At 41.8% G+C, this 18,102-nt stretch overlaps 1 protein-coding gene across 11 annotated transcripts in view; it reads right to left on the reverse strand.

Moving 5' to 3' along the window:
- Nucleotides 1-18,102, reverse strand: part of st3gal2 (ST3 beta-galactoside alpha-2,3-sialyltransferase 2) — a 297,050-nt gene that overhangs the window by 113,564 nt on the left and 165,384 nt on the right. For 6 of the 11 annotated variants that reach the window (XM_059651578.1, XM_048546296.2, XM_048546294.2 and 3 more), the window contains 3 exons: nt 15,231-15,315; nt 14,253-14,482; nt 1,572-2,891 (listed from right to left, as the gene is read on the reverse strand). In XM_059651578.1, the coding sequence (XP_059507561.1) occupies nt 1,572-1,910 (339 nt within the window). In that variant the 5' untranslated portion in view covers nt 1,911-2,891; nt 14,253-14,482; nt 15,231-15,315. Of the gene's footprint in view, nt 1-1,571; nt 2,892-7,786; nt 7,835-14,252; nt 14,483-15,230; nt 15,316-18,102 lie in introns of all 11 variants that reach the window. The other 5 variants (XM_059651573.1, XM_048546303.2, XM_059651574.1 and 2 more) reach the window with 4 other exon arrangements.

Here is an 18,102-nt window from a genome sequence, read left to right on the forward strand (position 1 = left end):
GGCCTTTGGTATCTATTATTGAGATCAAACAATCCTAGGCCTATATCTGACAATTTTAAAGGATATATAGGAATTAGTGGCCTAGAGGTTTATGCATGTGTATCATTGGAATTGATAGGCCAAGTTAATAAATCTGTTATAAAGAATAAAGGATGACTGGCTTCATAAAAACAGGTATCGAGAACAGAACCAAGAAAGTTATAAATTATTGGCAGAACCTCAAATGAGAACACAGCGTCCAGAAGCGAGCATATCACAACAGAGAGCATGTCAATGCCTTGGGGCAAGTGCAGAGGTGGTTGCCTGATTTGAATGAAACCCAATATCAATAACTTCAGAGATGTGAAGAGACTACAGAAACTGACATGCATTCTTCAGTGAGCAGAGAAGGTTAAGCTAAGTTTAATGAAATGATAAATAAAATAACAAGGTCTTCAAAATTATGTGGGATCAAATCAAGTAAATCAGGAGAAATTGTTTCCACAATAGCAGGTTTTGATAAGCTGTAGATTGAAAATAATGGGAAAAGTCCAAGATCTGAGATGAGGAAAATCTCTTTGATGTAGGTTATTGTGATCTGGAAAGGTGAAAAAAGCAGTTTGCAGTAGTAACTTTACTAAAAGAAACTGGATACCTATATGAAAGGAAAGAATCTGCAGGGCTCTGAAGAACGAATCCTCAGTAGCATGATGGGCAGAATGGCCTACTTCTTCTCTGTGAGATTCTACATACATGATCAGAAAGAAAATAATATCCTTCTACTTTACCTACTTTTGGGGCGGCACGATGGCTCAGTGGTTAGCACTGCAGTCCCATAGCACCAGGGACCTGGGTTCGATTCCAGCCTCAGGGACTGTCTGTGCGGAGTTTGCATATTCTCCCCGTGTCTGCGTGGGTTTCCTCCGGGTTCTCCAGTTTCCGCCCACAGTCCAAAGATGTGCAGGCTAGGTGGATTGGCCATGCTAAATTGCCCGTAGTGTTCAGGGGTGTGTAGGTTATAGGGGGATGGGTCTGGGTGGGATGCCCCAAAGGGTAGTGTGGACTTGTTGGGCTGAAGGGCCTGTTTCCACACTGTAGAGAATCAAATCTAATCTAATCACAATTGTCTTAACTAAAACCTCAGGACAGCATCTTCTAACATGCCAATGTGACTTTATGATGTCCAATAGCAGGTATCTTTCCCATCTTTCTTTGTATGAGATTGCCATTTATGATCTTAGCGAATGTTGAGTTGTCTGATACAGAATTAGTCTCAACATTCCCACAAAATCAGGGGTGCAGATGGTGGAGAGTAAAATAAAACCAGATTTGCACCTTCTGATTATTATGCATTTTGACACCAGGGTTCAGTGACCACCAATGCATAGAGGAGGTTACTGTTGTTTGAAGTGCCTCCATCATTCAAATAACTTTATTGATGCTAACTGCCCAAGCTCACACACATTTGGTGAGAAATTGGCATGTTGCTGGCACCATGGATGAGTCAATCAGCACCTTCAGGAGATGAGGGAAGAATATTTGAAAATAACTCACATTTCGATCACTCTCCCTGTCAGTTTAATGATACTCACCACCCACCAGTTGTATACATCAGGGTCCAACTCCATGTTCGCTTTTGTCCAAAGTGGTAGAATGTCCTGATTGAAGTGCTCATCAAACCACTGCGACAGGCCAAGATCACCCACACAACGGTCACAAGCACACGTCTTCTGATCCACAAGGTCCTTGTTCAACTTTTGCACACCCAGGTAACTGGGCACCAACTTGACCCGATGGGATTTCTCCCTGCCTTGGGTCTCCAGGTAGGCCATGTTGGTCATCCCTGTCAGAGTATCGGTGAAAAACAGTGAAGTCAGAAACACCACAAGTAGCACAAGGGAGAGGAGAAATACCCGCAGCGAGCACTTCATTGTCAATATGAAGCACTTTGGGCTTGGATTTCTTGTTATGACAAGAAGTTTTTATTGCTGATTCTCATGTGTCGTTGAGTGGCTTCAACAGCGAAGGCAGAGGTCAAAAGTGGAAGAATGCCAAATAAAAAATGTACTGCTCTGTCTCATTTAACGGAAGCTTGCTTTTTGCTTTAATTGGAGATCTTCAGAGAAAGCCTCAGCTGTTTCATTAAACCCTGGCATGCAGCAGTTAAACATTCTCAACTGAAACTGCTTGCTGGTAATTTCTTTTTCAGTCAAGACATTCAGCTTCTGCTCTGCTTTTCATGGCTTCTCTCCTCTTCTTTGCAAACACGCTTGAAGATTCCGCTGTGTCTCCACTCGTCGAAGATAGCGACTGTTAAAAAGCTCCACCTTCCTTTGGAACGAGCTCGACAGAATCAGACTCCTCAAACCAGCTGCCAGCTCACGCTCTAAGTTCCTCAGCCCTCCGAGATTAAGCAAACACTTTGATGTCTCTGGGATAACAATGTTCGAATAATTCGGCTAAACTGCTGTTTGATTTGCTCTCACGCTGTGAACCAAATCTCTTGAAAACTCTTGCCTCCTATTAGTTGGAGCCCAGGACGCTGCTTCAGAAATTTATCGCATCTCTTGCATGTCTCTAATTTTCCCGAAGAGGTATGTTGGCGAGACAGCTGTTGCCAAGGTGACTATTGATACTGCGCTCAAAAAGAAAGAAGTAAATCAAGATGAACAGATGAGACCACAGTCTGCTCACGAGTCCTCTGTATATTCTTTACTGCCATTCAGCTCACTTAATCCTGTGTCGGACAAAAGATTACATCAAGACTGAAAAACATTTCTCCCATCCACGTGCAGCAGACCTAATTAGATGAGTGTGATCTGCTTTCTAAACCGTGCCAGCTTTTCTTCTCCGGGTTTTGCTGTTTGGCCAGTTATTCAGGCAGACAGTGCGTTTCACTCCATTTGAAAAGCCTGGGATAACAAAATAAGAGAAAAAAGAAAGAGTTCAGTCTACACACTCCGTAAATGGATCAGAACAAAGTGCCCATGCTCTTTTTGTGGTTGCATCCATTGGAAGTTCTTGATGAGGGAACAAATCAGTTAACCATATCCAGCAACATTTTTGTTCCTTGTGGCAAAATAAATGTTGGTGCAAATTTTTTTCTCCTCTCCTGACTTATGTAAGGTTTAGGGTTAACAGCTTTGACAGCCAAGTGTCTGTTGTGTATGTGTGGGCCTGCGTAATGGGTGGCACTAGGCTATTTGATTGTCTTTGAGGGTATTAAGAGAAGCTCAATCTTAAGCCTCCAGTGACATTCACAGCCAGGCACCTTTTACCAGGGTTCAGCAGTTGGCAACTGCGGGGGACTCTTTGGCTAAAGTTTCAGTTCCTTAGCCCAGTAATGCTGAAATCAACTGGCTTCCATAGCTGAGACCAGATCATGGCACAGACTAAAGATTGAACCTTGTTGGTCTCAGTTCAGCAAATCATACCACGGTCCGAGGATGATGAAGGTCCCGTTCTCTCCATCTTTCTGAAATGAGAGCACAGCTCAGCGGTGCTCTGGCTCTAGGGGCACCTTGCCTGACGTGTTTCACAAAACAAGAGGACCTTTATAAATGGCACGCAAAACACAACTCCAAGATACTTAGCTTTACGCCTGTGCCTGTAATTATTGCCAACATTTTATAAGGATATAGGTAGCAGGTCCACATCACACACATCAGACAGGGCTGGTTCTGTTTTGTGAGTAGGCATCTCAAACCCCACTTCAGTTTCATAGGGTTTGACGAACTTGTCAAGGACACACAGTTCACTCATGACTCAAAGAATTACACAATCACAGAATGCCTACAGTGCTGAAGCAGTCCATTCGGCCCACTGAGTCCACAACGACCCTCCAAACAGTATCCCATCCAGACCCAACCCCCTATCCTATCCCTGTAACCTTGCATTTCCCATGGCTAATCCTTGACATTATGTGATAATATGGCATGGCCAATTCACCAAGTCTGCACGTCCCTGAACACTACGGGCAATTTAGCCTGGCCAATCCAACTAAACTGCACATCTTTTGACTGTGGGAGGAAACCAGAGCACCAGGAGGAAACCCACACAGATACAGGGAGAATGTGCAAACTCCACATACACATTTGCTGAAGCTGGAATCAAATCTTGCTTCCTCAAAGGAGACTTAGGGGAGCATTAAACATAGTTTGGATTCACTAACCATTTGGTAAGCAAATGCAACAGTTGTCACCCCGGCCTCTCAGATTCCTACTTCCCCCATGCTCCTCCTATGGCCATCAATGTCCTCTGATACTACTCATATCTCTCATTCGTCATCACATCTTCCATCACAGCTCAGTAGTTAGCGCCCAGGTTTGAATCCAGTCTCGGCAACTGTCTGTGTGGAGTGTGCACATTCTCCTCATGTCTGCGTGAGGTTTCCTCCGGGTGCTCTGGTTTCCTCCCACAGTCCAAAGATGTGCAGGCTAGGTGGGTTAGCCATGGGAAATGCAGGTTTACAGGGATAGGGTAGGGGGCAGGTCTGGGTGGGATGCTGTTTGGAAAGTTGGTGTGGACTCGATGGGCCAAATGGCCTGCTTCCACAATGTAGGAATTCTATGATCTCCTTGCGTGCCCTGTATTTCTGTGCCCACTCTGTCAGTCAACATAGTTAAGAACCAGTGAGCCAAAATACAACAATGGCATGGCTTGAAATGTTCATGAAAAGGAACACCCATTCAGTGATCTGCTTTGAAAAAATAATTTATCTTAGAATCTAATTAAAATGTCAGTCACTCAGTGCCATAAACCATGTCCAAATAAACATTGCAACTTTGAAACAACAGATCAAAGAATAATTCAACATAACCTCACAAAGATGCCAATCAATCAAAGCTAACATTCCACTTCGGCCCTGTAAACTGAACGCCCAGAGACCTAATTCCATTAGTGAGTCTAGGAGCCCGGTAAGGCATGGATACTGAAGCCACCTACAGCAACAGATATCTGTTTCTGTTCCTGGTTGTCAGATGGCCTCTTTACATAGGCTGATGTAGACTAGGTGGGAAAGGAGTCAGGAGGACCCAACAGCCTTCAGCACATCTGGACTGAAATCCCAGGGAACTGAAGTAGTCTTTCTAACCAGTCTGGCTTGTACTTACCCCCTCTGTGTCTGCATCCTACTGGGGTCAGCCCCATCAACCCGATGGCATTTGCTTTCCTCTAGAGCGAATGCTCCACACAGGCAGGTCTACCAAGTTGGCGCATTTCCTAATTTGGGATTCCTGGCTCGTCAATGATAGTCTGGCCCAGAGTATACTACAGCACAATCTTAACAGGCCAGTTGTAAGGATGTTGCGAACGAATATAAAATGATTGATTATTTTTCTTCCCTCATTTCAGTGTTTTAAAATACACGGTTGATCTGATTCACAAGTCCATAGGAAGAAACAACATTTAAATAGCAATACATATAAACACCTAATTATGGATTTGTAGCAGTATGTGTGGTCATAGAGTCATACAGCATAAAAATAGGCCCTTCAACCCACCATGTCTATACTGACCAACAAACACCAAACCATTTATCTGCACTTGGTCCCGAGCCTGCTATGTTGTGGCATTTTAAACGCTCCTTCAGATGTTTCTTAAATGTTGTGAGAGTACTTGCTTCAATCCCCTCTCAGGCAGAACATTCCATATTTCTACTACCCTTTGGATGAAAAACCTTTTCCTTAGATCTCTAAAGCATCTACTCCTCACCTTAAACTTACACCTTCTGGTCTATGACACAATCTACCCTGTCCATGTCTCTCATAATTGTGTACAAACAAATCGCACTTCAGCCTCATCTGCTCCAGGGGAGACAAATCGAGCCTATCCAGACTCTCCTTACAAATCAGCCTTTTCATCCCAGGCAACATCCTGGTGAATCTCCTCTGCATCCTCTCCAGTGCAATCACAGCCTTCTGGTAGTGACAAAAACAAAGTTGTTGGAAAAGCTCAGCAGGTCTGGCAGCATCTGTGAAGGAGAAAACAGAGTTAACAGATTGGGTCCATTGACCCTTCCTTGGATCACTGGACCCGAAATGTTAACTCTGTTTTCTCCTCCACAGATACTGCCAGACCTGCTGAGCTTTTCCAGCAACTTTGTTTTTGTTCCTGATTTACAGCATTTGCAGTTCTTTTGGTTTTTCTTCTGATAATGTGTTGGCCAGACTGCACACAGATGTTGTTCTGTGACCAACATTTTATAAAGTTGCAACAAGACTTCCTTGCTCCTATATTCTACGCACCAGCTAGTGAAGGTAAGCATCCTAAATTCCTTTTTCACCACACTCTACCTGTGCTGATATCTTCAGGGATCAATGTACTTGAATTCTGTTCCTCAGTACTCCCTCGGGATCTACCATTCATTATGTAAATCCTTCCTTTGTAAGACCTCCGAAAATGCATCATCTCACACTTGTCAGGATTAAATTCTATTTGCCATTGCTCTGCCCAATTTACTTACTGATCAATACGACTGTTGCCTGAGACCATCCTCCTATCAACAACACCACCAATGTTTGTGCAAACTTAGTAAATACACCTCCTAAATTCAAATTCAAGTGATTAATATACAACAAGTGTTAACGGTAGCTGATACCTGTGGTACACTCCTGGTCACAGGCTTCCAATTACATAAACCACCCTCCACCATCACCCTTTGCCTCCTGTTTGTCGCTGGTGTAGGGAGAAGCAGTGATACCATTCCTAACTGATATATCGTGACACATGCACGTAGCTATGCATATGGAGTACTGTGTCCAGTTCTGGTCGCCCCGCTACAGGAAGGATATTATTAAGCTGGAGAGGCTTCAGAAGAGATCTGCCAGGACATTGCTGGAATGGCTGGGAGATTTTCCACTGGAACGTAGGAGTTTGAGAGGCAGCCTTATAAAATTTCATAAAATAAGGAGGAGTATTGAAAGCGTTAACGGTAGCTGTCTTTTCCCTAGGGCAGGAGATTTCACGCTTAGGGGCCACATTTCTAAGTTGAGATGAGAAATATTTAAAAAAGACATTGGGGGGAATTATTTTTCACAGAGGGTGGATCGCGTGTTGAATGAACTTCCTGAGGAAGTGGTGGATGTGGGCACAATTACAATGTTTAAAAGACATTTGGATAAGTACATGAATTGGAAAAGTTTGGAAGGATATGGGCCAGGAGCAGACAGGAGGGGTCAAGGGTGCTGTATGAGCCTGTGACTGCCCACACTCATAGCCAATGGAACCAATTCCACCCTCAGCCACCATCCAGACAAATGCACATCGCATCAAGAACCACCTAACATGAATCAGATGTTGAACCCTGTCTGTTTCTGTTCTGTCTTCTAGTCCAATGTCATGACAGTCTATAGCAGTGTCAGGATCGTGTTTGACACATCAAACACACAACACCACACCGGTGAAACGCTGACCCAGTGACTTTATATATTAAGCAGGGACGAGTGTTTTTTTTATGACAAATATTGTTTGTGACCCTTTTTTTGGGGATTGTGACACGTTATCAGGGAAAGTGCGAATAATACTATAGCTACACAAGTCATGAGAGTGGATAGCAGAGGTCCTCGGAGTAGCAAAACAAAATAATGTTACCTGAAATAATATTTATTTTGGTGGTGTAGAGGGGGAAGAGGGCGGATTTTTGCTTCATTGGAACATCATGACAAATAGAATAATTCTCATCTCATCAATCACTTTTAAAACAGGCAGTACAAAGATGGACTGTACGCTTCCAGCAGGGTAATTCATTACAGCAAATACTCAAATTTATTACAAAGACACAACTGTCAGGAAGCAGAGAGATACTTACAGTATGAGCTCCCTTCCAAATACACTCCATTCCCATGGCAACAGTCCTCTGCTTTTAGCATGCAAGAAGTTCAAAACATGAGAAGAAAATGCTTCGTGTGGATTAACGATCAAATGCAAGACAGAGCTAAACGTTATTTACAGAATCAATTAACACATTTCAAAAACATTTACTGCAGGTGTGAGAATAGATGCACCCAGCATGATCTCCGAGAGGAAAGATCATGCTCCAACATTTCCAAGAGGCGGCACGGTGGCTCAGCGGTTAGCACTGCTGCGTCGCAGAGCCAGGGACATGGGTTTGACTCGATCCTCGGTTGACTGTCTATGTGGAGTTTGCACATTCTCTCCATGCCTCTGGGGGTATTCTCTGGGTGCTCCGGCTTCCTCCCACAGTCCAAAGATGTGCAGGTTAGGTGGATATGGCCGTGCTAAATTTCCCTGTAAAGCCCAGAGATGTGCAGGCTACATGGATTATTAAGGGAAATGCAGAGTTATAGGGGGGGTGGTGGTGGTGGTGGGGGGGGGGGGGGGGGTCAGGTGGGAGAGCTTTTTGGGGGATAAGTCCAGACTCGATGGGCTGAATGACCTGATTCCATACTGTAGGTATTCTATGATTAGAGTGTCTATGGTTGGAAACCCAGGAGATCCAGAAATGGCCTGAAATTCACATGGCCAGCAATAAACTTGAACATTGATATCCAAAGAGTCAAAAGTTTACAGATTAGAATTGGAATGTGGACAGAAGGTATTCACGTGTCTCAAAAAAATGAACTGTTCAAGATACTTTGATAAAGATATTTAATATACTATCATTTGGAAGTTTGCGTTTCTAGGTAGAGGTAAAATAGATGGGTGGTTTCCATTCTGTGAATGTAAATGGTTTTACTTAAGAGGTCAGGAGGTCATTTGGAATAATGAACGAGAGAAACGACTCAAGTCAAACACTTTCTAAGTGGCTAGCAGGGTACCTGTAATGTTAATTGATGAATTGTTTACAAAGCTGAACTTTCATGCCATATAGAGAAAATTGATCAGGCACCACTAGGCTTTTTGAGTTCAGTCCAGAAGAAATCAGGCTTTCAGCTCAGGATAACAGTTTCATACAAGCAGGGACGTTAGTTGGAAAGAAATTTCTCAGTCATTAAACTTGGAGTATGTCAATTAAGTAAGAAACGAAAGAATTAAGATAGGAGTGATATCGCACTAGAATTGAGTATCTGCAAAAAATATTGTGGGTAAAAACACTTCCTCGCTGTTACTTATGTTAAGATCTTTCAAAACTGTCATATATGTAAATAACTTGGTTTATCTTATTTATATGTCATGACCAAATTAGTAAAAATGTTTTGATTCAATCACTAAGATGCCAATCATTTTCGTTTTAGTACAGCTATCTGGAAAAAAAGAGACTTTCATCACGTTTCTTCATTTAACTCAAAAGTTGATCCATTTGTTCTAAAACAAAACTCATATCTGGAATCAAGTGGCACAACAAGTTAAACAACTAAGCTGTAAATTGGAATTAGAGCTATATCCCTTTTTAATCACAAAACAAATACCCTCACACAACATAAATGACAATACAACTATGCAGAGTTGACATTTCAAAAAAGAAAATGATAAAACACTCTTATTGACCAAAGGATTGAAAAACAGACCTGATGCACTCAGAAAACAGTATTTAATGATTTCTCACAGTCCATTGGGTTTATTGTTAATGAACTTGAATTGCTGACAACCATAGACAGATGGAAGGTCTTCCAAACAAGGTTCGTCTTGGATAGAAACCAAGTTGTTCCAAAACCTTGGAAAGTGATCATTGTTCAGCTTTTCAAGATTTACAAGGTAGTCAAGATATTGAGATACGAAAACTTCATCAGGTTCATAAATGGTTCAGCCAAGGAAGAATTTCAGGAGAGAATGACTTGCTTTTGCTGCTAACTTTGAAGGTTTTTCAATCAGAATACCAAGACCAGAACATCAGTTCAGAGCCTATAATCCCTTGCAACCAGGGTTTCCAGCAAATAAAGGCAATAAACACCATTTATCTCTTTAAAAACTTTGCTTGGCTGATTTTCTAAAGTCACTTGAACTTCTGTAATCAGCAGGCAATTTACAACCCACGTTAAATTGTTGACCTCATTCCTTGATAAAACATTGCTTATTAAACAAAATTTTCAAACTGTTCAATAACTTCCAGCTTTATTTTTACATAATCCACAAGTATAGAAATGTGCCCCCTACATGCAGAATAAACTGGCATTCTTTGTTAAAAACACAATGCCAGCTTCATGCAAATACAGTAGGTGACTAACAACCATGGTAACCAGCTACTAAAATGAACTGACGATCCATCAAGTCAAATTTCATTCTGGGATCAGATTTAAACAACATTACCATCAGCTGGAAGCATAACGACACTCCATGTAGGAAGACATTGACCAGAAGGTCTCCATTATGAAAAATTTAGACCACATTTTGCTTTTAAATAATCTCTTAGCATTAATGACATGAATTGTGAAGGGTCCAACAATATGCTTACCATTGTTGAATCTTTGATACAGATCTAAATTGTTCTTTGCCAAGTATTTTACAATGCGTCAAGTGCAAGCACATCATTCTTTTTCTGGGTGGTGATTATAACTTCCTATTTATATGTAATCTCATATCTTAACTATATAATGCCCTCTCATCTTTAAACATAGAAACATAGAAAGTAGGCACAGGAGTAGGCCACTCAGCCATTCAAGCCTGCACCACCACTCAATATGATTATGGCTGATCATGCAATTTCAGTATCCCACTTCCACTTTCTCCACATATCTCTTTATCCCTTTGGCTGTAAGGGTGATGTCCAGCTCCCTCTTGAATATATCTAACAAACTATGAGCTGGCCCAAACAGCTTTCTGTGGTAGAGCATTCCACAGGTTCACAACTCTGTGAATAAAGAAATTCTTCCTCATCTCAGTCCTGAATGGTTTATCCTTTATTCTTATGTGACCTCTAGTTCTGGCCCCAAGATTAGGTATATTCTTCCTGCATCTAGCCTCTCCAGTCCCATCACAATTTTACGTGTTTCTATCAGATCCCCCTACCTCATTCTTCTAAATTCCAATGAGTACAGGTCCAGAAAGACAATCTGTCTTAAACCAAATTCTACCACTATTATAAATGGGACCACACCTAGGAGGGAGGTATTTTGGTTGAAGAATCACTGGCAATCAGAAAATTATTTGTAAACGCTGAACATTTCTCATTCCCTGGCAGGACAGTTTTTGACACTAGAATCATGTACATAATCATTAGTGGTCTATCTAACTCTCAATTCATCCTTCAACTTGAGCTTCTTTATTCAAATCGCCATACGATTTTCCATTTGTCAATGTTCCTGACGTCTTCCACCTTCCTTTCCTTGCTCCTTCTATTTTCTTTCAAACTTCTGTCAACACCCCGTCACTCTGACCACACATTCTATTCCGTTTTTTTTATTTGATAACCTCAGGTAAACTATATCTTTCTTGTGTCATTATGAAAATCTCCAAGCCAGCTTGTTATTTACGGATTTCTAAATCCATGAGTTCTCCAGTAGGTTGATCTCATACTTCCAAACTTCATGATTTACACCAATAACAAATCTTTCATTGCTCTTTTCAGTTTTTCAGTCAGTTGTCCGGTCAATATCCCTTACCTTCCATTACGTGCAATTTTCTGCATTGTAATTACAGTTTGGACATTTTCTGTTGTTAGGCTTCCCAGGTATTTCAGTACTCTCACTTGGTCTCAGCTGTTTCTTGCTTATTGTAATTCTCACTGCTTCACCTGCATCCTGTAAAACTTTGGGTCTTTTCCACTTCCACCTTCATTCTAAAGTCCACTGCTTCAGTGTTGGGGCTATCTACCAATAACCACATTCCATTCAAACATAATGCAGCAAGCTTTGTTTTAGCTGGTTACTTATGAACCGCCACTCTCGCCAAACTGGCAAAAGTGAAAGAACCCAAATATTTGGAAGTTTACCGTATTATTCTGTCCAATTGTGATCGTTTTTTATTTATTTACATCAATGTCAATATATTTGTAATTCAATCAATTGGCCACATGAAATATCAACTTCGAGTCAAATACCACGATGTCTGAGTAGTCAGTTGAGGGTAAGTGAGAAGGCACTCCGCCACTAAGTTTTATTTAAGGCAAAGTTGCATTATTATTTAAATGATTTAAGCTGTAAATAAAGTATAATAGTGATCTGTATATCCCCTGCATTACATTTCTATTACTTAGGGTGTGTTTTTACATTGATTATGTGGACTTCTTGATCAACTGAAATATTTGATCAACTGGCACACCCACAGGCACTAGATAGTGAGAAGTTTACTGTACATGCTACCAAGTGTTAATCAGCAAGTTTAACAGCTTTCTCTGTCAGATCTCAAGTTTACCTCCTGCCTTGATATTTCCTTTATCATTGCTGCTCTATAAATAGCATTAAATACATTAAATCGCAGAGGTGACAAGTAGTATCCTTGTTACATTTCTTTCTAACTTAAACCTACAGAGGAGGCAATAGTCTAGTGGTATTATTCCTGGACTCTTAATCCACAGGCCTAGATAATGTCCTGGGGACCTGGGTTCAAATCCTGCCAGAACAGATGGTGGAATTTGAATTCATTAAGTATCTGGAATTAAGAGTCTAATGTTGACAGTTGGGGCGAAAAACCCATCTGGTTCACTAATGTCCTTGGGGGAAGGGAACTGCCATCCTGACCTGGTCTGGCCTACATGTGATTCCAGAGCCACAGTGACTGCTCTCTGGGCAATTAGGGATGGGCAATAAATTCTGCCTGGCCAGAGATGCCCTCATCCAGTGAATGAATAAAGAGGAAAACAAAACCCTACATCTACTGTATCTATCACTTATAAAAATTTTTCAAAACAGACAGTCCACAGGTCCATCCTGGATTCTGTTTGCGAGTATGGGGAAATGTTTGTATGTTAGATCTTTAAAATTATTATGAATACACCCTGTTAGGATCAGGTCCATTAATTATGAGCATTCGTACGTCAGTTATTTGTAAACTGGGTACTCTTTGTATATGCTGCAATAACTGCTTCCTTCACTTGTCCTGCCACCTTCAACGATCTGTGAGTTTATACACCCAGGTCCTTCTGCTCGTGAACTCTCTTTAGAATTGCACCTCTTATTTGATATTGTCTGTTTTGGATAACATAAATTATTATATTTATTATATTGGCCCTGATTTTCACTTATCCCTAGTGTTTCTTAGTTAAATGCAAATGCACCTCCTTCTTTAAAATAAAACACTTTACAAATTTAAAACAATTTAAAGATAGTGCCCAATAGCAGTTCCTTACTGAACTTGCTGAAAAACAGTGGAATAGATTGAACCACCTCTTCCCCTCTGTGCATTTTACTTTTCTCACTAAATTTTAACTAAAGCACTTCTGTTCCCCTCTGTACCGAATTCCCACTTTAAACCAAGTTCCCAGAAATACACTTTCAACCTCTGTGTCTCTCTCACCCTGTGCCCTTATTCTTCGATATTTTCCCCCATTCAAACCCTTGTCATAATTATTTAGTTAAAAAACCTCCCTACGTCCCTAGTTACACATTTTACCATACTAGTCCCAGCAATGTTCACTTCAACGTAAACAGCTATATTTTTCTCAGCACCAGTACCAGTAATTCAGGAGCTCACTTCTCCCACACCAGTCTTTCAGCCATGTCTTCATCTTTCAAATTTTATGCACCCAATGCCAATTCACACGTGTCAGGTAATAACCAGAGATTTTAACCTTTGAGATTCAGCTTTCTATTTAGAACCTCTCCTAGTTCTACCTATATTATTAGTGCCTACATGGGCCATGATCACTGGATTCTCCCCCTTTCTCTCTGCAAGTTTCTTTTCAGATACAAGCAGATATCCTGAACACTGGCATTGGGCACAAAACACAGGCATTTCGACTCTCGCTGTTTGCTGTGGAGAGCAGCACCTACCCCCCTCACTACTATCACCTACTACACTGACATTCCTGTTTCTCTCCCTCCACATAAACGTACCAGGGTGCTATGGTCAGTTTACACAACCACCCTGCAGCCCCTGCTCTTATCCAAGCTGGCCGACAGAACCTCAAACCTAGCAGAGAATTGTAGAGGCTTACACTTACGCACTGCTATCCCCCAGGCCCCCTTACCTGCATCACTCACTGACACACCACCTGAACTGCCATGCTTAACACATTTGGATTAGTAAGTGAATAGTGTAATTACTTTTTTTTTCCAGGTTTTTGCAAAGATTTGTATTTCGGGTTGTGGGTGAGATGTAACCTCGGTGTTATTAAATTACGTTGCCTTTGATCTACTTTGTTAAATTAATCACCAATTTGTATGTTTTGTTAAAATTTAAGAATCGATAAAGACCTTAACCACTTTCCAGAGACTCACCAAACAGAGCTATGGTAGAACAAGAACCAATTCCAATCAGATCTAATGGGTCGAGCCTTGTCTCGGATTTCCTGCAGCAGGATTATTTTCTGGCACGCTCCTCCTTCCTGGCTCTGGTTTTCCATCTGATACCTCACCGATAAAACCTTCTTCTACATCTATCTCACTAATATCCTGTTGTCCATCGACTGATTTTATTTGCTTCACTCTACTGAAGTCATTTTCAAAATCTGAAAAGCAAATGTGTATTTTTTAATTATGTTCTGTTCTCTTCTTACACAGAATCCTGTGATTTCCTTTGTCTTGTATTTTCCATCCTTTGCAAAAGTCAAATCAATCTTAGCCAAGATCCGTTTTTGGTCTTGTAAATAATCTGAGCACAATCTTTGAGACATATAGAATCAAACTGATGGTACGAGACTCATCCCATTTCTTCCCCTTGTTAGACGGACAATGACCAAAATTTCCATGAAATTGTTGGCCAGTCTCCCTTGAAGTTAATGGCTTTGTACAAATCAACAATTTATTTGGTGCCCTGTTGTCCACATTTTCAATTGTTTTTGTTGGAATCTAGTTGGACATTTGGGATTAAAAACAAGATTCACTGGAAATTGTCCAGCTTGTTTCAGCATAACAGCTGCAGAATATAGCCTCTGGATTCAGAAGCTTGTGGTCATATTCCACCACTCTAATTCCAGCGGGACGGATGTCGTACCTTCAGCACGGCCAGATTTCCTGGGGTTAGGCAATTTGCAGGTATTTGCATTCTCACCCAGATTGCATAAAGTAGTGTTAGACAGCTGGTTGCAGCCTGACTGGAAAGGGTAGAAAATGTTGTTGGCCCTTTTACAGGATAGAATTTAACTGGACCGGAGGCTTATTCTTAAAGAGTACCGAGCTATAAATCCCCACTGGGGCCTCGTTTGTTTCATTCCAACATTCTTTCCACCTACATCTCGTCAAATACTGAAAACTTACTTGAAGATGATCTGGCTTTTACTTCAACAGCTGGGAGTGTGTACTGGATCAGCCACAATGGTGAGTTTTGCTTCACACAGTCTAACTGGTTTTGAAAAAAAGATGAAACAGTGAAGGCTGAAGGCAAGAATTAGGAGAAAGTTCAAGAATTTGTGCAACCACCTCATCAATAGCAGACTGACTAAGAGACCAACTGAACACTCACAGCCAATGCTGTGTGCAGACTATTTCTTGAATGCTGCTTCCCTCTTCACCTTGTCTCTTTTTAGGATCTTGTGGTGTACCCCTTCACTTTTCATTAAATTCGCTCATCTCTAACAACCTTGTTCTCCTCAGCTTTCTCTCTTTCTCTCTCTCATAACTCTGGGACTCTATGAAAAGTGTCTTCCTCACTCACAAGGACTGCCAAGCAATGGACAGTGGACTGGAGCACAAGGCCAGTGGGTTATGCAATGGATAACATCATTCTACTGCATGGGGACCCTTTAACATTAATCTCGATCTCTGCAGCCTGGCCCAAGATAAAATCCACACCAGTTTCTTTAGTCTGGAAATCTGGTGTTGTCATGTTCCACTTCATTTTGTAATCCTGCCTATTCTTACCCACCCCTTGTTAAAATTGGGTGCACATTTGAAGCCATTATCCATCAGGCAAACTTCTTTCTAATGTAACTATAATTACAGCATGCCATTGCTTTTGTTCACCTATCCGATAATTCATTAAAAGTCTATTTGGCAAATGATAATGCACTTGGGAGGAGTAGATCCTGCAATATTGTAAACTGGGGTGTAGCAAATCCTCAGTCAAGAAAAGTTATAAGAAATAGATAATGGGCTTGAATTCCACAACTGCATAGTCAAAATCGATCCCCAAACATTGATTTTACTGCATATCAGTCAAAGGCGATCATTTGAGGATGGATGGTATCTTCTGCTCTTACGGATGGTGAGGTTGTAAGTAGTAAGAGCATTTAATTAGGACTAACTGGAGTAAAACCCCACTGTCCTCCTGCTTCCACCAGAATGTCGATCTTTCTGCCTTGCCACCAATGAAGTCCTAAAGTGACCAATGAAGTCCTCAACCCAGCTGCAGATGGGCCTGTCACTAGAAGGCATCCCCGCTGACTACTACACAGTGGATGGCTTGTCACCTCGGGGGGTAGGGGGCGTCTCTCTATCTAAAGACACCAGAGCCATATTTGAAGTTCTGGATGAAGCAAGCAGGAGAGTACGCTGCTAGGAGCCAGGTCTGGTCCTCGTTTCTGACACCACTCTGTTCATGCTCCCTCCTTGAGAAACCCTCTGGGACTCTGGGGGCAGGGGGTCGGTGTGCTTCCTACAGCGGGCGTAACTTGCTCCTTGGCACCAATGAGTGCAAGAGCCAGCCTCTGATTGGCCTCTCTGATGTCAGACTGGGTATGCGATCCAGTAGACATGCTCTGTAAGGAGCAATGTGGGTTCCTAGCTGGTTGACAAGACTATGCATGGCACACAGTGAGGCCATTTAACCCATTGTGTCTCTGCTGGCTCTCTGCCGGAAAGTCCAGTCAAGTCTCACATGCCTGCCTGATCCCCATAACCATGCAGGTTTACTTCCATCATGTACCCATCAGCATTCCTGCAACAAAACCAGGAGCCAAAATGTAGTATTGAGGATTTTCTGTTCAGTGCCTCATCAAGCTATGAGTTTAGGGTAAAGATGTCTTACTTCAATTATAATGAATCAAAGAATCCCTGCGGTACAAAAGGTGCCAGTCAGCCCATTGAGTCTGCGTCAAGCCTTCAAAGTATCCCTCACAGACCCAGTCCCCTATCCTATCCCTGTAAACTGAATTTCCCATGGCCAATCCACCTAACCTGCACATCTTTGGGCTGTGAGAGGAAACTGGAGCACCCAGAGGAAACCCACGCAGACACGGGGAGAATGTGCAAACTCCGCACAGTCGCCCGAGGGTGGAATCGAACCCGGGTCCCTGACCCTGTGAGGCAGCAGTGCTAACCACCGCTTAGTTACCCAGATAACTTGCAAGAGATGTCATATTAGGGAATAATGACTCAGCCACAGAAGAGATCCGTGACTGAATATGGGAAAGGTTTCCTGACTGAGAACTCAAATCACAATCCACAATTAGCTACTGAGTGCCAAGACACCTCATTCCGAAGTGATGAAGAGTTTGCAGGGGCACTGTAATTTGGTGAGCAGATCCACAAAGATAGATATGATCATCAGTCCCCATGCGATCATCTTACTGCAGGCTCCAAGACTCACCCCAGTTTTACCACAGTATTTTTCTCTCTGTAGATAAGGTGCAGTTGTATTAACTTATAACATGTGCATTTAAAAGCCTGCAACCTTTGTTCAATGAATTTGTACATATTCTGATATTCACAATAACAATGAGGAAGTTTTCTTTTGAAAGAACAATCAGGTTTTGCTTGACTTCGCTAACACGCTCCACCAACTTGTTTTGCCCAATGCATTGGGGAATATCTCAGCTTGAGTAAATAGAAAAAAAAGGACATTGAAGTTAATTGAACTTCTTTGATAGAGGTGAATTTTATTAAAAGGGCAACATTTTGTCCTTAAAAACCAATGATGTGTATTGTGTAACACAACACAAGTCCTTGATAGAGATGGCAAGAACTGCAGATACGGGAGTCAGAGATAATACAGTATGGAGCAGGAAGAACACAGCAAGCCAGGCAGCATCAGAGGAACAGGAAAGTTGATGTTTTGGGTCAGGATCCTTTCTTCAGAAATGGGGAGGGGAAAAGGAGCTCAGAAATAATAAAATGGAGTTCACCAGTTTTAAAATCTTCCCATCCCTGGCCTCATCCCATGTCTAACTCTCCCTCTTACCCCTACCTCCAT

Source organism: Stegostoma tigrinum, chromosome 16 (genome assembly GCF_030684315.1).
Source record: "Stegostoma tigrinum isolate sSteTig4 chromosome 16, sSteTig4.hap1, whole genome shotgun sequence".
In the NCBI taxonomy this organism is placed as follows: Eukaryota; Metazoa; Chordata; class Chondrichthyes; order Orectolobiformes; family Stegostomatidae; genus Stegostoma; species Stegostoma tigrinum.